The sequence below is a fragment of the Trichoderma breve genome, chromosome 1 (assembly GCF_028502605.1).
Source record: "Trichoderma breve strain T069 chromosome 1, whole genome shotgun sequence".
Taxonomy (NCBI): domain Eukaryota; kingdom Fungi; phylum Ascomycota; class Sordariomycetes; order Hypocreales; family Hypocreaceae; genus Trichoderma; species Trichoderma breve.
The window spans coordinates 3013121-3036794 of record NC_079232.1 but is presented as its reverse complement, the minus strand read 5'-3'; the positions used below and the strand labels follow the sequence as shown (position 1 = coordinate 3036794).

The following is a 23674-nucleotide window of genomic DNA, read 5'->3' as shown; positions in this document are numbered from 1 at the left end:
GCAGTCGTGATTTTTCTCCCGGGCCAGCCTGGGACTCAATATCTCGTCGCCGTCGATTCTGTCAAGGAGAGAATATATGGCAAGTCACTGGCGTCCCCGCTGTCTGCCAGACGGATGACGGATCCTGAGCCATCCGACGACTTGGATCGCAGGCTGGCGGCTGATGAATGCTGGCTGGAGGTATAAGTGCGTCGCATCTGCGCAAAGCCAGGGGTGCTGACGCTGTGTGGTGTCATATTCATGTGTCTTCTGCTGCCGGGCGTACTCGGCGCCGTACGGTATGTATTGGTGCGCCGCCTTGTCCGTCTCTGAACAGAGCGTTGAGTACTCGCTGTGGAAGGTCGTGATATAGTTCTTGGAGTGGACGGAATCGTTTCCGCAGGCGCATCATTGTCGATGTCGCTTTCCGGGGTCCCCGTCCTATGCATCCTCTCCCCCTCCTCTTCGTCTTCTTCATACAGGTGATCCAAGACCGTAGGGTCCAAAGGCTGTATCGATCGCAAGATTTCCGCAAAGAGATGCATTAGCTCGCGGAACTCGGCATTGGAGATTGGTTTCGTGGAGAAACGAGCTATTTCATATTTCGATAGGAACTCGGCCACCGTTTCGTCCATGACGGCAACACCCAAACTGGCCAAATGGCCAAAGTAGTCTCGTAGACTCATGCTGGGGAGTCGCTGCAATAATTCTGCAGCTTCGGGATCCAGCATCGGAGGGTCGGTTTGAGAGGTCGGGTCCGACGGCGCAAGTCGAAGCGCTTGCGCCTCTATGAGATTCGGAACTTCAGCGACGACGCTGCTGTACTGCAGGTTGGCAAGATCCGGCGAGTTGGGGGACGCCCAGCCGCCGTGTTCGATGACGCCCCAGACAGGACGATGCGGCGGCATGGGAATCGGCTCGTCTCTTTCCAGTGCTTCCTCGTTCCATGCCATCAATTTTGCTCGTGTGCGCGCTTCGTCCTCCAAATCGTCTTCATCCTGATCGTCTCCCATCATCTCCTCGTCAACCCTGGGCCGCGCAGCATACGCAATGGCCGAGCTCTTACTCAGCCCAGCCCCAATCATCTTATAAACCGCCTCCTTGACGTCGCCCTTGTCGATGGGCACCCATGACTTGGGGATCGACGCCAGCACCGTCCGATTGACGTACAGCCGCACAACGTAGACAAAGCCGACGATGAAGACTGTGACGACATAGCCCGACGCGATGATCCAGATGTTGTACCACTGCCTGTTGACCACGGATCGCTGGATGGCGTCGCTCGGGGTAATGAGAAGCAGGCCGCAAAGCACGACGTAGAGGAACAGGTAAAGGGACCTGTAGAGGATACGCAAGAAAAGGCTGTGATGCGCCATGGCGACAACGCGCCCGGGTGCTGGTCTCAACTGATTCGTCGCCGCCCTTCTGATTCAGATGAGAATAATCGCGGTCGCATGGCTATAGCTGATGGGGAATCATCCGAGACGCTGCCGTAAGTGCTGTTGAGGGGAGGCAAAAAGGCGATATCGTCATGTCATGGGGGGAAGAAGAGAGTTTGTCAGGAGGAACAAGCAGTCAGGAGGACGAAATTGCGAGTGCAGCTGTACCTGCCCAGCAGGGCCCCAGCAGGTAATTTACAGGCGCCTCGCTAGGGAGCTCAGATGGAGCAGGGATTGATGCCAAACTATTGAAGGTACAGCGTCGTAGGGGCGGTACGGCCGATGATGTACATGTACTAGGCGACCAGGCATTTAGCGCGTACAATGCAAGGTACGCGGGACCTGCTCCGCTAAGCGTGGATACCTTCGCCCAGCTTTGCTGGGTTCACAACGCGTGACTTTGTGTGGCTGAGACCCTGCAGCAGAGTATTGGGCTTGGCTGGCACTTTGCCTTATGCAGCCGTACAAAGGTTGACATTATTTGACATTACACTGCTGTTTTGTTTTGTTTCCATGTTTCGATTATTTGTTTCTTTTCTCATTTCTTTGTTTCTTTACGGGCCAACATGTAGTTTAGGTAGTTTGGTATTGTTGATTATAGTGAACCCTCAAACTCCGGTATCGTCTCATGCGATATGCGACATTCATAACCCCCAAGGAATTCCCAGTTCCAGTTCTTATAAGTACATTTTGCTCATCCAGCTCATCTTCGTCTCACAAAGCCCTGCTTTCGCTATCGAACCTGCTCCATCTCCGGCTCCTTGAACTCTACCCGTTTGAACTCTACCCGCTTGAAGTCTGCTCGTGCGGGTTTCCTCTCTGCCCGATCTCCATTCGTTCTTGTCTCAATGGAAGCTCTTTTTTTGGGCTCGGGTGTCACTTCTCTCCGCTTGGGTGCCTGCTCTACTGGTTTCCCAATAGCTTCCTTTGCGATCCGCAAGTCGGTAGGCGTAAGCCTCAGATCAGTGCTGTAGGGCTCGAATTTGGAAATGACTTGCTCCAAGCCCGTCTTTAACGCCTCCACCACCTCGTCCACCTCGGGACACTCCTTCAATCCCGTTACGTCAGTCCAATGCAGAGGAAATTGTGCCTTCAGCCCCTCCACTTTCTTGATGATTGATGCTAGGGTCCGGATTATGCTGGGGACATCTCTGTGAACGTTGCCATATGAGTCCTCTGCCAAGCTGTGTACCGCCAATTGGCAGAGTGCAGTGGCTGCGTTCGCGTGCAAGGTTGGCTCGGCAAATGAACCGCCCAGGACTGCGGCGGCAAACTGCGTTCGGAAGCTTTGCCGGATTATATCGCCAATCCATCCAATTGATATAAGGCGAATGGCCACCTGTCTGGCTTGGTCCATTAAATGGTCAGGAGAAACTGCGTCTTGCTGTTCTTTGCTCAACACTCGGTCTTTGGCACTCTGCCAGGTTTTGCGAGCGATAGGGCTAAGCTCTGAAGCGGGTGTCGAGCCAGGGTTCCGTGCAAGTTTGTCCAGAGCTTTTTCAACCCCAGTCCGAAGGGTTGCTTGTCGGGACTGGCTGGCGAAAATAGTATCTTCCCTCAACGGAGCTGACGAGCGTTGCTTTTCTTCGATCTGTGCGGCTTCAGGAGCTGCGTGTGCTGCTGGTTGTCCATATGCATCAACATTTGACTCGATGCTTTTTAGAGTCTCCATGCAGATTGTGTATATCTGAGACCACATGGGGCCACCTTGGCGGTCAATATCGTTGAAAATACTTTGCCTCCGGGGTCCATAGTTTTGAGCTGTGAGGGCCAATTCCCACATGGCAAAGGACTGTTATGATTCCATTTGTCAGCATTCAAAACATTATATATGATATTAACCCGATTTCGTATCCTTACCTTGATGGAGAGCTTCTTGCTCTTAAGACCATTAAGAAGACTGCCATTGGGGTCCTTGGAATCAGACGTCAAGGGATTGTCGTTCTTCAGAGGCTTCTTAACCATGAAAATTGAGAAAGCCCTGTTACCGGCTGCCCACAAAAATCCAACACCAACTCCTGCTAAAACACAACGAGCCAAGAGGTAGATATCCGAGGGCCAGGACGATGGAAGCATGTTAGTTCTGGGCAGGTTGTAGAACGGACGGAGGAATGTCAAAGTCCACGACCAGGCAAACGATCTCAGGAAGAAAAAGTAAAGGATGAGTGTCGCAGGTATAGTCATGAGTGCCAGCTTGAAGCATTCAGCCAGGGCCATAGGCAGCTCCTCCAGAACAGCTTGAAGGGATCCTGATATGATACCTGTGTTCTTTTGCTCCGCCGCAGGCTTCCTTTCCAGCGCGCCGAGATCCAGACGGTCGGTATCATGTCTGTAATGCTCAACAGTCTGAATGAGCGCGAACGTGATCATGTAGCAGGCCAAAAAGACAGGTCGCTCGTTTAGCCTGGCGCGGTCGCCACTAAAGTAGTTGATCCAATGAAGATTTGAATCCTCATCTGTCGTTCCTAGATAGATGGCGCAGTAGAGCAGACTCGAAGTACCGTACCAAAAGGCTGTCTCGTAGGTTCGGGGACTGAGAAGCGCAGATGCAAGGCTATGCAGTCCTGAGCTTGTCGTCTTTATGCCCACGTGGTAGAATGCGATTCGGAGAACGAGAATGGTGAGACCGCACGCGAACAGCAGCAGCGTTCGAAAGCCTGCTGGGCCTAGAGGGAACCAAGACCAAAAATCTGTATCATTCCATTCCGCCCTTGGTTAGAGAGAGGCACTCAGAAGGCCCGGGGGGGAGGGATTGGCTTCTCACAGGAGTCCCAGCTGCTCAGCAAGATCGATTGGAGGTACGACACGGCCAACAACAGACTAGCTGTTGAGGAGAAGCGTCGATGCAACGCAGGCTGCAGTGTGTCCTTATAGGGGGCTCGCCGCGTTTGTGTGCCCGCCATGGTCGCGGCGCATTCCCTCGGAGAAATGGAACGTCGGGTCGAGAAAGGACGTTGGACGAGATGGGATATCAATGCGTGGGTGGACGAGATGTAATGAACGGAGTAAATAAAAGAAAAATCACCGGCTAAGCAACCATGAAGCTGTGCAGAGCTGCGCTAGACGCGCCAAGCCTGGCTCTATCTGGGCGCATCACGTGGCGATAAGCAAAGGTGGAATGGGTGGCGTCGCCTCTGATTGGCGCGCCATCGCCCAAGTGACTTGCATGCATGTCGTAACTCGGCCGTCGCAACAGGTTACGTAGAGCCCCATCGTCCCAGCGGGTTTCATTCATCTTCCGTTTTGCATCCCGAACGGCTCGTCTTGGCTGTCTTTGTTGCTCGCAAGCGCTAGAATCGCATCGCATTTCGTCGGCTTCTATCCTTCTGCGGCGCTTATACACTATATACCAGCAATACGGACCATATTCCCCTATTCGCGTTTCCCGTTCCGTTTCTACTCCGCCCTGTGAACCGCCGCGACCATGGCATACGACCGACTCAACAGCCTCGAGGCCGGCCAGGGCGGCGCCGGCTACACTGACGACCCTGCGTTCCAAGACCTTCAGTACGAGCTGAAAAACAAACTGCAGTCCCTGCTAAGCAATAACCGCAAGCTTGCCAACGATGTCAACGTCTTGGGGACTAAGAAAGATACCCCTCGCTTGCGGGAGCGGGTTCACAACACAATGGAGAAGTCTCGGGAGATTTGCAAGGACATTGGCGATGGCGTGAAGAAGCTGCAGACATGGGAGGATCTTACCGTACGTCTGCGCTTGCATCTTGCCATGCGGAATGATGATGAGCTGACTCATGTTGCCAGAAACAACAAAAGTACGAACAGACAAAGGTCTCGAGCGATTTTCAGACTGCTCTCCAGGAGTTCCAGAGTCTGCAAAGGAAGGCTTTGGAAAAAGAGCGCGCATCCATCACTGCGGCCCGAGAGGCGCAGGCATCAGAAATATCTGGCGCCGGGGGAGAGGAACAGCTACAACTGCAACAGCAGCAGCAACTATCGCAACTGGCCCCACAGGACGAGGTGGATTTCCAGGAAGCCTTGATCATCGAGCGAGAAGAGGAAATCCGAAACATCGAGCAGGGCGTTGGCGACTTGAATGTGCTATTCAAGCAAGTGGCACAGATTGTCACCGAGCAGGGCCAGCAACTCATTACCATTTCTGATACCGTTGAAAACATCCACGAAAGCACCCGCGGCGCTGACGTAGAGACTCGTCAAGCCGCTCGATACCAAAAGGCGGCGCGCAACAAGGGCTGCTGCTTGCTTCTTATAATGGCCGTCATTTTGACTATTGTGCTTCTGGCGATCTTCATTGGCTGAATGCGAGTTGCGCGAGACGATACACCGGGCTAATTAGTGATCTTTGTTTCTACACGGAGTTTCCTCTTCTTTCCTTTTGCTTGTTCTTTTCTTTTGTCCAGGCGTGTTTTGTGGCTGGTTTATACAATGTCCTGACCTCGTTTTTTTCGAAGATGTATATAGGTAGGATTCGGATCACTTTGGACAATATTGGAATTTTACCTTGAGCGCGTTGAAATCAAAATTTTATTATCTATTCGGACCTGGCTGTTCCTTGGAATCTACCACTCCTCGTAGATATGGCAGTACTGCCGCCGGCTTCGGAGTAGGTTTTGAAGATGCCGGTGATTTTTGTGGATATAGTCTCCCTAGGATGGCCTCGTTGACATCGTTGAGGGCAAACGTCGATGCCCAGTACAAGAAAATTGCGCTGGGTAGGTCGGCAAAGAGGATGGGGAAGAGGGGGACTAAAAGAAGTGTTCGGCCTACCGCTGTCCGAATCCTGGTAGCAGGTGTTTGTGGCATCTGAGGCGGACTGACACTCAGCAAGGCCCGAAGCTGGTCCTTTGACAGCCTCCCCCATGACGTCCGGGCAAGCAGTGCCGAGCAGATGATGGGAAGCGCATAATAAGGATCCATGGCGGTAAGATCTGTAAACCAGAGACAACCGCCGTCCACCAGGGATTCATCAAGATAGCGGCGAGACATCTCTACGGCAGATGAAACAGCCTGGATATCTACCAGTCCAAATGAATGGCTGAGCCATCCCGTGGGGGCACCACAAAGGCGTCTGAGAGCTTCTGAGACGATAATGAAGGGAGCCATGCTCAGGAAAGGGGCAAATGACTTCCATCTCTGGACACCCCAGCTTTTATATATCCGTGCACGAGACCGCTCTGTCAAACCAGCTACCCGCAACCGCCAAAGTCGGGCTGCATCTTCACCTTGGCCTTTCGGCACAGTCGCCGCATGTCGGGAGCTCCAGGCTGTGACAAGAGGCGTCAACTTGTTTCTGGTGACCACGAGGCGCCTTGTGTAGCACTGAATTGGGAGTCGAAATGAAAAGTTGACGCCGACAGCTACGAGGGGAATAGAGATGAACCAGGGCAGCCCGGCATGGTGGATGAAGGTGATACTGTCAGCTGTCCACAGGACGGCATCTCCTACGGCGCTCAGGTGAAAGCTGCGATGTCCTGGGATTGAACTGGTTCTGCTTCGGATTGCAGGAAAGGGTGTTTGAGTTAGATGTGAAGGTGAAGGCGAAAGCGAAGCCCTGCTACCACGAGCGGCGAGGCCCTTGACTGATTTGCTGAAGAAAGCCATGGCCAGTCATAGCTTTGAAGCCGATGGGAGTGAGAACGTGACCCGAATTGTCCAGAATAAGGTCAGTTAAAGGATGTGCCACAATACCATTGATTGATTAATAAGTCTCGATTCAGCACATGGACAATTGCAATATAAAAGTAGAGAGCCCAGTCGTCATGAGAACAAAGACCGAAGCGTGATAAAGTCCCGTGAGTGGGTCCCGAAGAAATCCATTCAGCGCTCAAGCCACAGTTGCCTGAAGCTGGCGCCACAGAATTGCTCGACAGTGGCTTCATAGTGGTCCCAAACTGGAGCCAGTGCCTGGGACAAGCTGTCAATAATGTACCTTAGTAGCAAGTCATACAGGCAGATTCCCCCACATGCTTGCTTTCCTTCTACACCTCTCACCTTTCACTCTCATTTCTCCCCTCCATTGTCTCTGTCTCTGGCAATGCCACCTGCTGTCGCGTCAAGGCGTGTGGCATTGCGGGCATTTAAATAACCAGACATCAGCAGCTCGACCGGAAAGGCCCCCAAACCAGGCATCGCCAATATCAAAGCGAGAACGAGTTTCCCGGCCTGCCCATGGCGGACAAGTGCTCGGCAGAGGCGGCGACATGCAGCCAGCCGTCTTCTGCTCTTGGGCTGAATTCCTCCTCAATGGCCATCTTTGTGACTTTTGTGGCAACCTCGCCGTTGATTCTGCTCTTCGTTCTTCCCCTCATCGCTTCTGGCATCGGATGGATATTGCGAGTCAAGACGGATGGCACGCGAAAGCACCTGGTCAGCTTAATGGATGAAGAACACAAGAAATACTTGCAACAACGCCCAGAGTCAGGCAGCACGACTAATGATTCACTGGATGCAAACGGCAACCTCAAGGACTCCAAAGACTGGGACGGAGTAGTTGGCTTCTTCCACCCCTTCTGGTATGATTCTCTCCAAGTGGCCGCGGCCCCTCCCTTGTTGCCGTCCCTCCGATGACTCCCCATTGCATTTCATTAACACCGCGTCAGCAATGCTGGAGGTGGCGGAGAGCGAGTCTTGTGGGCTGCCATTCGTGCGACACAAGATCGATGGCCGAGAGCCAAGTGCTTTGTGTATACCGGAGATCGCACTCTAACCAAAGGTGCGGTTCTAAACCGAATCAAGGTGAGAATCTAGAATCAAGATCAGACACGGAGAGACAGTCTTATTAAACTGAAATCCAGACCCGATTCAATATCGAGCTCCACGCCCCGACTGTCCAATTCCTCGACCTCTCTAAGACACGCTGGGTTCTTGCGTCAAGGTGGCCAGTCTTTACGCTCCTGGGACAGTCTTTGGGTTCGATAGTACTCGCCTGGGACGCCTTCTCCCTGCTGGTGCCCGATGTTTTTATTGATACCATGGGTTACGCATTTGCACTCAGCCTCTCGAAGCTCTTATTCCGAAGTGTGCCCACTGGTGCCTATGTACACTATCCGACAATCTCTACCGACATGCTAGAATCTCTAGATCCTACATCTGCTGTGGGCTCCCAGGGAGTCAATGCTGGTCGGGGCACCGGAGCCAAGGGGGCCGTGAAGAAGGCATACTGGCATTTGTTTGCTCTTCTCTACTCTATTGTTGGATCCTCCATCGACGTCGTCATGACGAATTCTACATGGACCCAGGGTCATGTAAAGAGCTTGTGGGGCCCATACCGTCGAGGAAAAGACCGAGAGAACCCAATTGCTGTCGTATATCCCCCGGTGGCCGTCAGCGAATTTGAGAAGGAGGTCGACGTTTCCGCAGAGAGCGAGAAGATGCGAGAGCCGATTCTCATATATATTGCGCAGTTTCGCCCTGAAAAGAACCACCCGCTCGTTCTCCAGTCTTTTGCTGATTTCGTCAAGACGAAGACGGAAGCTGCAGAAAAAGCAAAACTCGTTCTCATTGGAAGCGTTCGAGATGACTCGGATTCCAAGAGGGTCTACAAGCTGCGGCTAATGGCGAATGAGCTCGGTATCAAGGATCGTGTCCTATTTCATATCAACGCTTCTTGGGCAGAGATTCTTGACTGGTCGAGGAAAGCTTCTGTGGGCGTCAATGGAATGTGGAACGAGCACTTTGGAATCGGCGTCGTGGAGTACCAGGCCGCCGGGTTGATTTCCGTGGTCCACGATAGCGGTGGCCCCAAGCTGGACATTGTCACTGAAGTTGATGGCCAGCCAACGGGTAAGTCTGGAGAATAAGGAAACTGGACTCAGATAACAGTATACTGACGTAACGATTCTAGGCTTCCACGGATCAACTGCAGCCGAGTTTGCAGCAGGATACGAAGCAGCCCTTTCGCTTCCTGATCCCCTGGCGATGCGCCTACGCGCGAGGAAATCAGCAACGAGATTCTCCGAAGAAGTATTTGAAGAGAAATGGCTGGCACAGATGGACCGGCTGGCGGCACTTTGCAGAAGAAGGTGAAGAATAATGGTTTGGTTTCGTGTTTATTGCAGAATGCTAGGTATATAGAACTAGGAGATACCCCCTTTTCTTTTATTGATAGACTGGTTAGCGGAGGGTACATATATAGATGTTGCTTGCTTTTGAAGCAAAGATTATGGAGACAGAATTCGAGAATAGAATAAAAAGCGGCAAGACGAGCATATTCAAGAAAAAAACCAAATGGTTGCGCTAATGCTAATGGTATCACTGCAATGTCTAACCTCTATTCATTGACCCATACCTATACGCTCCCTTTCATAAAACTCCGTTCCCCCTTCTACAGTGTGTATCCCGCGCTGTTCTTCTGTCTCGGCTCGCCCGCCGCCTCAAACACACCGTCGGTGAATCTCCTGACGGCCTGTACGGAGCTCAAGCCCGGCCGAGCCCAAGTCACGTTGTGGCCCCTCTTCTCCAATCCCAAAGCTACTTCATCATCGAACATTTCTTCCAGCAGGACAGTATTCGGCATGAGCTGATCGTGAAGACGCGGTCGCTGCAGAGCACCTGCTAGAGTGGCGTCGTGGTCATCGAGGACGTGCCAGAGGACTTGGGCTGTGGCGGAGATGATTCGGGAGCCGCCGGCGGCGCCGATGGCGGCGTAGAGGGTGCCGTTGGGGAAGGCGGCGATGATGGGGGTGATGGAGGAGAGAGGGCGTTTGCCGGGGCGGATGTAGTTTGCTACGGAGGGGGCGAAGCCGAATTCGTTGCTGACTCCCGGGATGGAGAAGTCGTTCATTTCATTGTTTCTGGGAGTGACATGTCAGTTCCGAAATCATGGAAATGGATTCCACGGAAAGGGAGAGACTTACAGGATGATGCCGGTTTCAGGTTCGACGATTTGGGCTCCGAAAAGGAGATTGACAGTCGTCGTCAAGGAGACGGCCATACCAGACTTGTCAGCAGCCACAATGTGCGAGGTGCCATGGTTCTCAGGTACATAAAAGTCCTCCGGGTTGTAGTACTTTGTAGGATGTGTCTGATTATCCCAGATCCTCTCGTGAATGGCATCAATGTTCTTCGGGTCGAGCATCTCCTTTTCAAAACCCTCCACGTCGGCATCTACAAACTCTGGATCGCCGAGGCTGATTCGGGCGGCGTACGCAAAGCGCATGGCTTCGGTGAGGCGATGGCGAGACAGGTCTTGGTCAGCCCAGTCTTCCGAGTCATAGCGCTCCATGATTTTGAGGATCTGGAGACTGACGGCGCCGCCGGCGGGGGAACCAATGCCGTGGAGAGTGAGGCCTCGATAAGTCACATTGTGAACGGGACGGATGACGACCTTGTAATTCGTCATATCGTCGAGGGTCATTGTCCCGCCGGTGCGTCGAACATAGTCGACAATGGTCTCGGCTATACGTGATAGATTAGTTATTAGAAGCTTTACAGCGGCACATGTAAGATGGAGGCTTACCTATTTCTCCGGAATAAAATATTTCAGAGCCATGCTTGGAAACCTTCTCAAGGGTGCTAGAAGATGGGTAAGCATTCTATCCGAAGCTTAACGGTCCAAGGAACGAGTGGCTGGCTTACTCTGCGTAGCGTTTCCGCGTCATCCAGGCACCTTCTTTGACCAAATCCCCTAGAACAAGTTAGTTTGCGTCTAGATCATCTCACAAAAAGAAGATTCAAGTTTTCTAGACGCACCGTCAGGGGCAAAGTCCGCAGCCCAGTTGGGGTCCTTTGTGAGAAAAGTCCCTCCGTCCGCCTTGAACGTGCTACTCATGTACCGTACAAGATCGCTAGAGACTATCGCCACCCAATCAGCACTCACACGTTAAAATTTTTCAGGGGAGCAGAACTTACCTCGGAATCCATTACGAGCCACATGGATGGCGCCCTGCATGACTGTCTTCCAGGGGAGGACGCCGTACTTTGTGTGCATGTACTCGAGCCCCTTGATCTCGCTGGGGACGCCGACAGCAAGGCCGCCGCGGATGCTTGCGCTTGCGTTGTTCTTGTACATGTCCTCAAAGGCCGCGGCTGGCGCAGCTTCTCTGAAGTCGATGGCCTCATACTCGCCGTTGGCATCGCGGACCACGGCAAAGCCTCCGCCGCCGATGCCTGAGTGATACATGCCAATAACGCCAACACAGAATGTTGTGCCGACCAAGGCATCGATGGCATTACCCTAAATGAAGAAATAAAAAATGGTTAGTTTGCCGATGGTGATGGTGATGATGATGATCCGGATGAGACATCTTCGCAATCATAAGATGTAGTCTTAGCACGCGACATACCCCTCTAGCCAGCAAATCTCTGCCTATGGCGCTGCATTCTCTGCTCTCACTGGCGACGCCGCCGACATGTCCTGGTGTTTCTTTTTGGAAGATTATCTCCTGCTGTATGGCAGCCGCCTGGACAGTGATGGCAGAGGGAAGCGTGAGGGCCAGGAGCAGCGATCCCAGAAGCCGGGGGCCGCGAACAGCCGGCGATTCTATCCACATCGTAAGTCAATAGGCGGCAAGAGATGAGAGCAGATAAATGTATTATAAGAATATAAAGAAGAAAGTAAGTCGTCTTATTAATAGAGACGATATTGTGAAAGATGGAGGGAGGAAGATGAATGAAAGATAAGAAGAAAATCGGGGATGTTACTCACTCATGTTGGGAGTTGCACAAAGGAAAGGAAAGGATGGGTGGTCGGCGTCTGCTCCGGGACGTCGGCGTGCGCGTTTGCTAACAGTATGGACTAGTACCGTTTATTAATTATTAATGGAGAAACCGGCCGGACAAGTGATTCCAAGGATGATATTCAGGAGACCCGGGGTATGTACATAATCGCCGGCAGGGCGTCTGTTATCTCCAGCAACAGATTCGTCGGATTGATTCGGACCACTTAATAAGCGCGGTGCGGCACAACTCAACTCACTCACTTACAAGAAACTGACTGGCGTTGTTGTGCAACACGAAGAGGCACCACGAGGTCCAAACCGGTGAAACAAATGACTAAACACGATCCTGTGGTTGAAGACAGGAGTAACAGTAACCCGAGCCTCAGCTTACTATGTAAAAGAAAGCAGACACCGCCATAGTATTATCGGATTCTCATTCCTGTAGAATCGGCCTCATCACCTCAACCAGCCCCAGAAGCACGAACTCACTCCCCTTCCCTTTTTCCCCCAAAAATCGTTGGCTGCCACATGTGGACCGTCCGGCTCCGCATCTGCCAGTCAGCTGGATCCAAAGCCATGCTTTCCCGCTGAGATGGCTTTGCCAGTGCCCTCGTGACGCCCAAAAAGGCCCAGAAGTTAGTGCCAAAATAGGCTCGGAGTCCCCTGTGACCGCCTATCAGCCATGCCGCACGTCTTATCGCGGCGGCAGCCAATCAGAGACAGTGGATTGCAGCTCGTCTACCATGTACGGAGCGCAGGGACTTCCATATCAAGTAACTTTTTTTTGGTTGCATGTTTTTTTTTTCTTCGCGGATGCAAAGGCAAACTTTCTACAGAAACTCGACTCAGTAGATGAAGCCATCGGTAGCGCATTGAGACGATACAAGCCAATTTTATAGCTCCAGGCCATCTGAGCGTCTTGTACTATCCGTCATTTCTCAATTGCTACGGGGTTTCGGCATCGTCTATGAGAAACCTGATACGGCCGTTCTCATCGTATCCCACCATCGCTAGCCTCGTCCTCCAGCCTTGCCGACTAAGACCACCGCCCATCCGCTTTCTTCGTCCGTCGGCATTCATGGCGACCGCTCAAGCTTCTGCGGCCCCTTCAGCCCCTTCAGCCGCGCCCCAGACGAGTAGCAATGGCGCCAATGGCAACAGGCCCAAGCGGCCCAATCCCGGCGGCAACAATCGCAGCTGGAAGCAGAAGAAGACAAAGAGAGAAAAGAACATCACCGAAGGGTCTTCAGAGGAAGTCTTGCGATACGATATCGAAGCACTGCTAGCGTCACGGAGATCCGAAGCCGATACCCCCGCCGACAGCGAAGCTACCGAGACGCAAGAAGACCTGCCAGCTGAAGGAACCGAGACCGAAGTCGAAGTCCTGGAGCTTTCCTCCACTGGCGATGGCCTCGCCATGAGGGCCGGCTCCAACCAGGTATACGTCGTGCCCTTTACCGTACCCGGCGACATCGCCAAAGTCAAGGTGTTCCGCCATCTGCGGCGCGAGAACCAGACCGTCGCCGACTTCATCTCCATCGTCAAGCCCTCTCCGCTGCGCGACGACTCCCGCATCCAGTGCAAGTACTTTGGCACCTGCGGCGGCTGCCAGTTCCAGATGCTCGACTACGCCGAGCAGCTCCGCCGCAAGCGCAGGATTGTCGACAAGGCCTTCCAGAACTTCGCCAACCTTCCCGCAGAGCTGGTACCCGCCATCCTCGACACCATCGGCAGCCCGCTGCAGTACGGCTACCGCACGAAGCTGACGCCTCACTTTGACGGGCCTCCGGGGTTTCGTCCGCATAAGAGGAACAAGGGTGGCCCCAAGCCTCAGTTCGAGAGCTGTCCCGACATTGGCTTCATGAAAAAGGGCCAGCGCAAGGTCATGGACATTGAGGACTGCCCCATCGGCACCGACGTCGTCCGGCTGGGCATGAAGCGCGAGCGGGAGAGGATGCAGAAGGAATTCGGCGAGTACCAGCGAGGCGCGACGATCCTGCTGCGAGAAAACACCCAGCGCCATCCCGTCGACGCTTCTGGCGATGACGCCGCCCCCGCCGCGGACAACCTTCCCCCTTTCACCGTCCGCAACGACAGCGAGTTTGGCATCGACATCAAGACATGTGAGACCGACTCCAAGGCCACCACGCACGAATACATCCGAGACCACCACTTCACGAACCCCGCGGGCTCCTTCTTCCAAAACAACAACTCCATCCTGCCCGTCTTCACAGACTACATCAAGCAGCACGTCCTGCCCCCTTCCTCATCCTCCTCCTCCGACATCAAGTACCTCATCGACGCCTACTCCGGCTCGGGCCTCTTCACAATCACCCTCGCCTCCGTCTTCCAGCACTCCACCGGCATCGACATCGCCGCCGACTCCATCGCCTCCGCGCGCCAAAACGCCGCCCTCAACGGCCTCGGCGAGGACCGCTGCAAGTTCATCGCCGCCGACGCCGGCGAGCTCTTCAAGAGCGTGACGTACAACCCCGACGAGACCACCGTCATCCTCGACCCCCCGCGCAAGGGCTGCGACGCGGATTTCCTCGGACAGTTGCGCCGCTTCGGGCCCAGGAGGGTTGTGTACGTTAGTTGTAATGTGCATACGCAGGCGCGGGACGTGGGCGTCTTGGTTAGGGGCGAGGGGGGGGGCAAGAGGTATGAGATTGAGAGTTTGAGGGGGTTTGATTTCTTTCCCCAGACGGGTCATGTTGAAGGCGTTGCTGTTTTGAACAGGGTAGACAATTAGGGATTTTTATAGAAAGGATATGGCAAAAGTTTTCTCATTCGACTCCTTTATTCCACTCACATTGGTGATGCAGTTTGCTCCAGTACGCATATAGACATGGTCATAGTGAATGTATATATATGAGAGAAAGAAAGAGAACCCAGGGGGTCTTGCAATGCCCAACTTGATTTAAATAATAATGCCTATAAAAGCTATCAAATGCAATTCCACTAACAGGAGGGAAAAAACAAAACAACGAGAAACGCGAGAGATGCTCCTCCCATGCACACTACTCCTGTCCCAAAAGCGCCTTCAAAGTCTCAACCGTAAGCTGCAGAACCTCCGGCCTCCTAGTCAACTTGAGGGATTCCTTCAGCGCCTCGATTCCATCCGCCTCCTTGACCTTTTCCCTTGCGAGCTGGCAGACTTCCACATCCCCTGCGACCATGTTGTAGAGCGTAACCACGCCTCTATGCCGCAGCCCCTCATCTTCATCTATGCACATGCCGAGAATGACCTTGATGCCCCCCTCTCTTTGCAGTACCAGCTTCGCCACGCTCTCGTAGCCTGTCAAGGAAGCCAGAGCACCACCTGCTGCGCTGCGCGTGCCTGCATCTTCAGCGTCTGCTAATGCTAAGAGAATGTGGATTCGGTTCTTGGCTTGTGGATTGCCATCTGCGTAAAGCGCTATGCCTTCTGGTGCTTGCATCAGATTACAAACCAGCTCAACTGCTGCTTGAGACACGCGGTCGTTGGAAGACAGCATCTGCTCCTCGATCTGGCCCCATGCGATACTTATAATGGAACGAGGAATCTCTTCATCTTCCATCGAAGCCAAGTTGGTAAGTGCCATGAGCCCCTCAAAGGTTGGAAGCAAGTCTCGTCTGTCAGCCGCGGGATCAGGGGGGAGAATAGAGGCTAGGGGTCGTATAGCAGCAATGGCTGAGCTGGAACGATTGCCACCGAATACAAGAGTAGGATTGGTGCTGATGAGGATGCGAGCAATTGCTTGTGCGGCCATGCGGCGGCCAGTCGCTTCGGTTTCTGGAAGAGCCGTCCATGCGGCCAATAGCATACTGAGGGCTCCCTGCTGAGCCAGGGGGCCACGAAGCGCCTTTGTCATTGCGAATGAGTGAATGATGGATATAATAATAGTTATTGATGCTGGTGATCCGTTTTTGCTGTGTGTAACGAGAACAGGAGTGAGGCCGACATCAAAGACAGCCTTGCACCTCTTGGAGACGTGATCATCGTCATCTAGAGCGTCTGGGGGGGCCAACTTGCCAGCTGCGTCCGCGTAAGCCTTGAGTTGCGACATCTTCTTCTCCTCTTCAGTAAGAGAGGGTCGATATCGGGTTAGGTTGAGAAAGATGCTAAGAGCTCCATAGGTCATTGGGGATCGGGGTGGTGCGTCCTTGAGGGTTTTGACGAGTTTTTTTAGTAGTTCGGGGTTGTTAATGATTGACTCCTTAATCTTTGGTTGAAGAGATGCATAGGCAAGGCCTTCTATAGAATGCTGTCTTCCGTGATCCTCGTCGCGCAAAATCATCTTGGTAAACATGCCGGATAAATCTTCAATGCTCGTTACCGCTGTCTCGATCCTAGGTTGATTTGGATCCTTCGTCGCCGGGTTCGACGGCACGACCTTCATTCTGAGTCAGTCAGCCATAAACAATCACAAGCTTTTGTTGCGCCAAAGGTGTAAAGATGGGGTCAATTTCTCACCCTAAGCTTGGCCAAAATGACGGCAGCCAGGTGCTGAACCTGCTCGGAATGCTTCCTCATGTTAATGGATCCGCCCTCGCTATGGACGTTGGGGTCCGCATTCATACTGCGAACCTCTCCATCTAGATCCTGGTCAACCACCTCCTCGAGCCACTCGACGCAGTACTTTTGAATGGCTTCTCGACACGCAGAGTTCATGCAAGAAGCGTTGAGCATCTCCAAGCACGCAGTCTCCACCTTTCTGCTCTTCCACTTCCTCCTCATCAGGGGGCCCAGTGAAACGAGAAAACCTTCATTGAGAAACAGCTCGGCGGAGAGATCCGGAACAATGGGGAAGATGGCCGCCGCAACGCAAAAGGCCACGATGTAGTCATCGTATGTGCCTCTCTTGACTCGATCAAAGAAAAAAGCAGACAAATTCTTGGAGCCTTGCTCGTCGGCAGCCCTCAGGTAGGCCGATGTCGTCAGAGTAGCGTGGCCGCGGACAATCTCGGGCTGGCGCATGTCCAGATAGCACAGGATGGTGTCGACGCAATCGCTATCGATGAGCTTGCAGATGGACTTGTGCTCCTTGTTCTTCTGCTGGGCATTGGCATCATCATTGAGCAGCTTGGTCAACGCGTCCAGGTCTCTAACGGTCTCTTCATCCTCCTGGCCGCCTTCCATGAGCCGCGCAAAGATGAGCAGCGTCTGGTCCTCCAGGGACGCGGCCGGGCCCGAGCTTTGAAGCGTCTGAGCCACAGTCGCCATCTTGGAGAAGATCTGTTTCAGGTCGTGTCTGTGTCTGTGTCTGTATCTGAAATAGGGTCAATCAAAGCCAGGCTCCGGCTTGGGCATGCATTTATCGTCTAATGCCAATGCTCCTTGGAGTGGGATGTATGGATGAATCTCAACTAGATGTTGGAATAAGGAAGAAACAAGTTGGAGAATGGAGAATGGATCGACTCTATCGAAACGTCACAGGCCACAAGCTGTTCCCCCCGGAGAAAAAGATAAGATACGCAGGTTTAGCTGATAAAAATGAAGCTCCAACCTCTGTGTCTGCCCCACTCCCGATAGTCGATACTTCAACCCCACCTACTGGCGTCACCGTTTGTGTTAGCGACCTGGTTGGCGCAATATTCTCCCTTCCTTCTCTCTCCACACAATCCCTGCAAAAACAGCATCTCCATCCACAACCATCCAAAATGGCACCCCCATATGTCTGGACCGACCCTCTCCAAGCACTGGCTCTCATAACGGAGAATCCAGCGCGATTATCCGAAGAATTATCCTCAGCTCTCTCGAATCCAGATGAATTTGAAACCGCTCGCCAGAGAGCCAAAACTTTGGTTGAAGATTACCAGCGTGTTTCTCCAAGTGATGATACAGCTCCAGTGCTTCGACTTTTTCTTGAGAAGCTGCCGAAAGAGGGCCAGACGGCTTTAATAAGTGATATAATCACCAGCGAGAATTTACGTACGCTACGGGACCACCTTGTCGACGCAATCCTAAAACCTAGTAAGGCCAGAATCAATTGCTTTTTCTTAAAGTGGTTTACTAACGTTTTCGCAGTGAAGCTAGCGGGCGGCAAACAGCCAGTCACTGCGCCAAGCAACCCACTACTAATAGAACAAATTGAATTGGCCATGACTGAAATTGAACCATCTGTACGGAACCAAACAAGGCTTAAAATAAATTGCCTTAAGCGGGAAGGCTTTCGCTGCGCCATCTCAGGCTACTACGACCGGTCATCCGTTAGAAATAGGAGTGTCATTATGCCGGCGGGCAAGCGGGCAACCGTAACTCAATGCGCCCACATTCTCCCATTCGCACTTAGTGACTTCGATGAGACAAGGGTCGCTGAGACGCGTAATAAAGCAATTATTTGGACGGCGCTCCACAGATACTTTCCTGCTCTAAGAGGCAAAATCAATACTGACTCTGTCAATCAGTATGGGAATGTAATGATTATGGACAACTCCCTTCACGCAGCGTTTGGGGAGTACTCAATCGGATTATGGCCTATGGACGAAGTATGTTTCTATTATCGACAAATGACATTGTTCCGCGCATAAACTAACCTCATTCGTTATTCTAGGACAATACATACCATATTCGCTCACTTGATGGCATAGGTCTTCCCTCAGGCATCCCAACAGACCGGGAGTATGTTCAATTCATATCCCACGATCATCAACTGCCTTTACCCGCTAAAGACTTCTTGAAGACGCATTACCGAATTGGCGAAATCCTCCAAGTAAGTGGTATTGGGCGGAAGATTGAGGATGAATTGGACAACTCCTTGGACGATCCATTGAATCTACGGCGAGATGGATCCACTGATTTGTGGTCAATCCTGGAAAGGAAGATGCTAATAAATGTTTAGTTAGCTAAACAGGATGCTGAAATTTCCAAGATATAACGCAGCGTGGCTGAGATGGGTATAGTGGATCATTCCATTGAATGATATTTATGCGATGAAGGGCTGGAAGATGGAATTAGATGAGGGTGTGAATAGGAGGTTTGATGCAGAACGGGCACATCCGACCCAAGCTCCGATTCCCAATAGAACTCGACTTGTTCGCAGGCGTTAAAATGAATCACTCGATCCATGTCATTATCCGGGATAATGGAATAAAAAGACGGCTTCTTGAGATGCTTAAAGACCTCTTTAGGGATCTGCAGGCTTATAGCGGATTTCACCTAAATACCAGCCAAGTACCTAAGCTTTAGCACATCTCCACACTGCATGATCACTGTCGTATTATAAGCTCACCAGTCTGGTAATTGGATCTCCGTCTCCTGCTTCCGCCATTTCCACCACTTTAACAATTTGAAGAGATTATAAGACAAAACTGCAGACTGTCTAGTGTATGTAAAGTGTCTATGTATACTGAAATATTCCATGGATGCCTCGCGAGAAGCACCTTGATTAATATGCAGTCGTCCAGTCACGTGCCTTGGCGTTGTCTCTCGCCAAAAGCCGTGCCATCCCGGTCTAGGTCTTCTTTTTTTGGTCTCAAAGTCAGCCTTGTCAATGACGGAGCTGCGTCTTGCAGCTGCTAGTTTCTAGCCTCACCCGAACATGCCATGAACATCTTTATTAGCTCTGCTTGTTGAGCTCCAACTATTCCATCAAATTGCAATTCTCGTGTATCAGCTCTAGAGACGACAACCGCGTCTCCATCTTCGCGTCTTCTTTTGCACATCTCTCTTCCATCTATCTATCTATTTCGCCTTGGCCCAACGATTCCACCGAGACCATTCTTCCATTCACGAACCAAATTCGACATCCAAACGAGCTGAACCATTTCCTCCTCTCCCCATCATCTTAAACAGGCCTCGTAGCTGTCTCCGTTAGCCTACGTCCAGCTCATCCACCCGTCATCATGGATGCCGTCGACGTCTCGGAGCACTACGAGGTCACCGCGGCCGACAATTCTCCCTCCCTCCTCTCCATCGTCCTCGACACAAACCCACGCGCCTGGGCCGCTCTCGACTCATCCCTCTCCCTCGCCCAGGCCATCTCCAACATCCTCGTCTTCGTCAATGCCCATCTGGCCTTTAGCAACACCAACCAGGTCGCCGTCATCGCCGCACACGTGAACCGCGCCGTATGGCTGTATCCCACTTCTCAGAGCCCATCAACTACCACGGCAGCAAAGGATCATTCAGGGGATGTTCAGATGCAGGATGTGCCAGCTGAGACGAATGCCCCCTCAGCCTCGGCCAACAAGTACCCTCAGTTCGCGCAGATCGAATCCTCCGTCTTCTCGTCCATCCAGACGCTCATGGCAGAGACAACCGTGCAAGACCTCGACCAGGTAACAACACAACTCTCTGGAGCCCTGACGCTCGCCCTCTGTCGCATCAACAAGGCCGCACAGGCTCTAAGCTCATCAGACACCACCATCTCCAATGCCGCCCCCGTCAACTCCACCGCCCCTCCTCCCGTCAAAGGCCGAATCGTCGTCATCTCCGTCTCTGACTCCGAACCCTCCCAATACATCCCCACCATGAACGCCGTCTTTGCCGCCGCCCATAACCAGGTTGCCATTGACACCATTTCTCTTGCCGGAGACTCGACGTTCCTCCAGCAAGCTTGCTTCAACACAAACGGCATCTTCCTCAAAGCCTCCAATCCCAAGGGTTTACTGACCTACCTCATGTTTGGTCTGATCCCCGATACCGAGGCCCGTGGGGACCTCATCACACCGACTCACGATACTGTCGACTTCCGTACTGCTTGCTTTTGCCACGGCAAGGTCGTCGACACCGGCTTTGTCTGCTCAGTGTGCCTCAGCATATTCTGCGAACCACCAGAGAACGCCGAGTGTCTCACATGCGGAACTGTGCTTGCTCTAGGTAATTACGGAGCGAAGCCTGCCGTTATGCCTCGGAAAAAGAAGAAGAAGAAGAAGATTACCAACGGTAGCGGGCGTGAGGAGACAGGGAGTGCCACAGGGACGCCGAAACCATGAGCATTTCATTTGAGGAGAGAGGAACAAGACATATTTTGTGATTACATGAAAAAAAATGGCTGTCTGCGAGTTTGAGCTGTAATGCAGGATGGAAGTTTCAGACAGTCTTGTATTGATGCCCGAGCTGGTGTAACAGTGAGTATCAGCCGAGGGCAGCTTGCAATAATAGCTTTGGGTAAAAGACATGGGAGTTCTGGAAACAAAAAGATGTCTATATAGGACTAGAGGGGGATAATCACTATACGAATATCATACAAAGAGAGTACCAGGTACAAATATCAGGAGAGAAATGAAGTACATGAAGATGGAGAGACAGACGGAGCATAATGCCATTCTACTCTTGCAATTCCCTCCTCCAGCCTGGTAGAACCTGACATGCCAAGTAATAGAAGCGTATTTCTTCCTTTGCTAGCTCCTTAGTCCAGTCGAACTTTGCGCCCACCTTTTGCAATCTTAGCACCGTCGGGGAGTCGTGACATGACACATCGCGGCTCTCTTTCTAGCCCGCCCATGGATGCCAGGGCAAAGGAGTCTGTATTGTGGGCAAAGTATAGATAATAGCCGTTCCGGTTCTTCTTGACGGCCATGATGCCGATGGCACCCGCGGAATGACAATTTTTCACCCCAGGGTGATCCATAAAGTCCTTAGCTATAAAAGATTCCATAATGGCATCTTCGTCGTCGTCCTGAACGTCGATGCCGGCTGGACCGCGACGCGTCCCATGATAGAGACGTTCAGCACACCTTTGGGAAGCCATCGTGGTGGCCATATGTTCTCCCGTGCCGCTCGTTACAGCCGCAACCGTGAGATTATCGTTGTCGTCTTCGGCACAAGGCACAACGGCCGTCCCAATGCCGACGAGGGCTGCTGGTCCTAGGCGGCCCCGATGTTTCATTCCAATACCGCCAGATGAGGATCCTGCTGCAATGTGGCCCCTATCATCAATTGCAATAGCACCAATAGTGTCCGTGACCGAATCCTCTTCAGAGCTACCAGACTGGAGCTGGCGCTTTGCTGTTTGCGTGATTGAATCCTCGTTTTCATTTGATACGCTAAGCGGACGCTTAAGACCGCGAATACTTACGACAGCTTCGTCCTCTTGTTGGAATTGGTCTTCATCGGGGTTGTTCGAAACCTCATGGAGCTTGTCGAGATCCCCAGGGGGCTCCAAGCCATCGAAAGTCGCTCCTCCAGACTTTTGCGTCTGTTTGGCCTCATCTCGAGGGGAGCCAATGCTCACGCCGTTCCCGTGGCCACCTTGGTTGGTGTTTCTATGGTATCGTTTTGGGCGGTTGGGTGAAAGCATCGGGCTCATATCACCCGTTAGAGCGGCAGATGTCGTCTGCAGTAGCACACTCGACGTTGGTCGCATGAGGTTTCTCGGAGAATTCGTTGGGGTTGAAGCCAGAGCCCGAGCATATGTTGTCGGGTACGCTGGAGGTTCAGAGATGTTACTAGCATCGGGAATAGGCGTGCCAACACAAGGAGAATCCGGTTGTCCTTCGTTCCACGTGCCGGCCAGGATTGCTGCGGTATGATCCCGAGGAAAGCTTTTATGAGGATCTGTTACTGCCATTGTATCGTATTGACACGGAGCGCAGCTCATGTTGATTGGGCTAGCAGCAAAACCGCCTTTTGCATCTTTCGGCTTGACATCAGCTCTCTTCAGGTCCTCCTGCCATCGTAGAAAGCGGTCCCTGGAGTTTTTTGAGACGAGATACTCATTGGTAAAGGTTGCCATGCCGTGTTCCTCAGCAAAGAGTCTTGCTCCCTCGCCAACAAGAGCGTTTGGGGGAACCCGGCGGAGGCTCAGGGGTTTGTTGCTCGTGTCTAGGATGAGCTTCGCCAATGAAATGGGGTTTCGGATGTCTATTAGAAGCAGCCTTGTTAGTTGGACTTGATGGACGTCGTTTGTGTTGAGCTATATAGATGGTACAATTAACTGACTTGGAACAGCTCCACAGGCACCGCTGCGTCCTAGATGATCAACGATTGTTGCATCGCACTCGACGATGCCATCAATGGATAAATTGGAGCCGTAGCCTGCATTCGTTATCTCTTTGTCCTCGAGGATGCGAAGAGCAACTTCGACGGCCTCGGTAGCAGTGGCGCCAGCTTTTAAGAATTTCATGCCCATCTCGCAGGCCCTATCGGATGATGCACCGAGTTAGCACATTAGAGTGGAAATCAAATGGGGGGATTCGAGAGAAAGCTCGGAGAGAAACCCAAAGGAAGAAAGGATGCCTTACGCCACGCAAGCCTCAAGATGAACATGTTCGTTTTGGTGACTATGAAAACCCGCTCCAGCATGGATAAAAATTGCCGGAACACTCTTGAGCTGTTTCTGACCGAAGCCGAGAACGCGATCGAGTGCACCATCAGTTCCGTATGTGTTGTCAGCCATCATGGAGGAAACTTCATGGTCACAGCCGCTGCTCATGCTTTGGGTGCGAGGTCTCGTATAGAAAGTATACGGAAGAGCTGTCCAGAAAACTGTGAGAACAAGAGACAGTATTGATAATTGGGGAAAAGGAGCGAAAGAAGGCGGGCTAGGACAATCAGATCGGCCCCTCTAAGAGGGAACGGAGAGAGTAAGAGAGTAAAAGGAATAAAATCTAGGAAGTGTTGAAGTTTTTGGACTTTTTAGGTGCGTGCAGAGGAATTGCTCTCAGCACGAGACAAAGCCACCGCCTTTTGTT

At 52.3% G+C, this 23674-nt stretch overlaps 11 protein-coding genes across 11 annotated transcripts; 5 read left to right on the top strand and 6 right to left on the bottom strand.

Annotated features, from left to right (window-relative positions):
• Nucleotides 1-35: 35 nt before the first annotated feature.
• Nucleotides 36-1355, bottom strand: T069G_00938 (uncharacterized protein; the record flags this gene model as incomplete). Its single annotated transcript, XM_056168148.1, has 1 exon — nucleotides 36-1355. One exon carries the CDS (start codon nucleotides 1353-1355, stop codon nucleotides 36-38), a length of 1320 nt encoding a protein of 439 aa, XP_056033464.1.
• A 796-nt stretch (nucleotides 1356-2151) lies between these two features.
• On the bottom strand, nucleotides 2152-4321 carry T069G_00937 (nucleoporin protein ndc1-Nup domain-containing protein; the record flags this gene model as incomplete). The annotated part of the gene is made up of 3 exons (XM_056168147.1): nucleotides 2152-3210; nucleotides 3279-4108; nucleotides 4183-4321. The coding sequence occupies 3 exons, from the start codon at nucleotides 4319-4321 to the stop codon at nucleotides 2152-2154; spliced, it is 2028 nt and encodes a 675-aa protein (XP_056033463.1).
• Nucleotides 4322-4842: 521 nt separating this feature from the next.
• On the top strand, nucleotides 4843-5696 carry T069G_00936 (syntaxin-like protein domain-containing protein; the record flags this gene model as incomplete). Its single annotated transcript, XM_056168146.1, has 2 exons — nucleotides 4843-5121; nucleotides 5181-5696. The coding sequence occupies 2 exons, from the start codon at nucleotides 4843-4845 to the stop codon at nucleotides 5694-5696; spliced, it is 795 nt and encodes a 264-aa protein (XP_056033462.1).
• A 228-nt stretch (nucleotides 5697-5924) lies between these two features.
• On the bottom strand, nucleotides 5925-6998 carry T069G_00935 (uncharacterized protein; the record flags this gene model as incomplete). The annotated part of the gene is made up of 1 exon (XM_056168145.1): nucleotides 5925-6998. The coding sequence occupies one exon, from the start codon at nucleotides 6996-6998 to the stop codon at nucleotides 5925-5927; it is 1074 nt and encodes a 357-aa protein (XP_056033461.1).
• Nucleotides 6999-7640: 642 nt separating this feature from the next.
• T069G_00934 (glycosyl transferases group 1 domain-containing protein) lies at nucleotides 7641-9422 on the top strand (the record flags this gene model as incomplete). Its single annotated transcript, XM_056168144.1, has 4 exons — nucleotides 7641-7909; nucleotides 7997-8132; nucleotides 8192-9179; nucleotides 9241-9422. 4 exons carry the CDS (start codon nucleotides 7641-7643, stop codon nucleotides 9420-9422), a joined length of 1575 nt encoding a protein of 524 aa, XP_056033460.1.
• Nucleotides 9423-9720: 298 nt separating this feature from the next.
• T069G_00933 (gamma-glutamyltranspeptidase domain-containing protein) lies at nucleotides 9721-11887 on the bottom strand (the record flags this gene model as incomplete). The annotated part of the gene is made up of 7 exons (XM_056168143.1): nucleotides 9721-10189; nucleotides 10253-10793; nucleotides 10855-10910; nucleotides 10974-11022; nucleotides 11088-11189; nucleotides 11247-11571; nucleotides 11681-11887. 7 exons carry the CDS (start codon nucleotides 11885-11887, stop codon nucleotides 9721-9723), a joined length of 1749 nt encoding a protein of 582 aa, XP_056033459.1.
• Nucleotides 11888-13133: 1246 nt separating this feature from the next.
• T069G_00932 (tRNA (Uracil-5-)-methyltransferase domain-containing protein) lies at nucleotides 13134-14807 on the top strand (the record flags this gene model as incomplete). The annotated part of the gene is made up of 1 exon (XM_056168142.1): nucleotides 13134-14807. One exon carries the CDS (start codon nucleotides 13134-13136, stop codon nucleotides 14805-14807), a length of 1674 nt encoding a protein of 557 aa, XP_056033458.1.
• A 268-nt stretch (nucleotides 14808-15075) lies between these two features.
• Nucleotides 15076-17261, bottom strand: T069G_00931 (myosin-binding striated muscle assembly central domain-containing protein; the record flags this gene model as incomplete). Its single annotated transcript, XM_056168141.1, has 4 exons — nucleotides 15076-15794; nucleotides 15864-16431; nucleotides 16512-16550; nucleotides 16626-17261. The coding sequence occupies 4 exons, from the start codon at nucleotides 17259-17261 to the stop codon at nucleotides 15076-15078; spliced, it is 1962 nt and encodes a 653-aa protein (XP_056033457.1).
• Nucleotides 17262-17698: 437 nt separating this feature from the next.
• Nucleotides 17699-18879, top strand: T069G_00930 (uncharacterized protein; the record flags this gene model as incomplete). The annotated part of the gene is made up of 4 exons (XM_056168140.1): nucleotides 17699-18011; nucleotides 18066-18160; nucleotides 18446-18526; nucleotides 18592-18879. The coding sequence occupies 4 exons, from the start codon at nucleotides 17699-17701 to the stop codon at nucleotides 18877-18879; spliced, it is 777 nt and encodes a 258-aa protein (XP_056033456.1).
• A 1003-nt stretch (nucleotides 18880-19882) lies between these two features.
• On the top strand, nucleotides 19883-20974 carry T069G_00929 (transcription factor tfb4 domain-containing protein; the record flags this gene model as incomplete). Its single annotated transcript, XM_056168139.1, has 1 exon — nucleotides 19883-20974. The coding sequence occupies one exon, from the start codon at nucleotides 19883-19885 to the stop codon at nucleotides 20972-20974; it is 1092 nt and encodes a 363-aa protein (XP_056033455.1).
• Nucleotides 20975-21390: 416 nt separating this feature from the next.
• Nucleotides 21391-23415, bottom strand: T069G_00928 (asparaginase domain-containing protein; the record flags this gene model as incomplete). The annotated part of the gene is made up of 3 exons (XM_056168138.1): nucleotides 21391-22844; nucleotides 22923-23122; nucleotides 23225-23415. 3 exons carry the CDS (start codon nucleotides 23413-23415, stop codon nucleotides 21391-21393), a joined length of 1845 nt encoding a protein of 614 aa, XP_056033454.1.
• Between the last annotated feature and the right edge of the window lie 259 nt (nucleotides 23416-23674).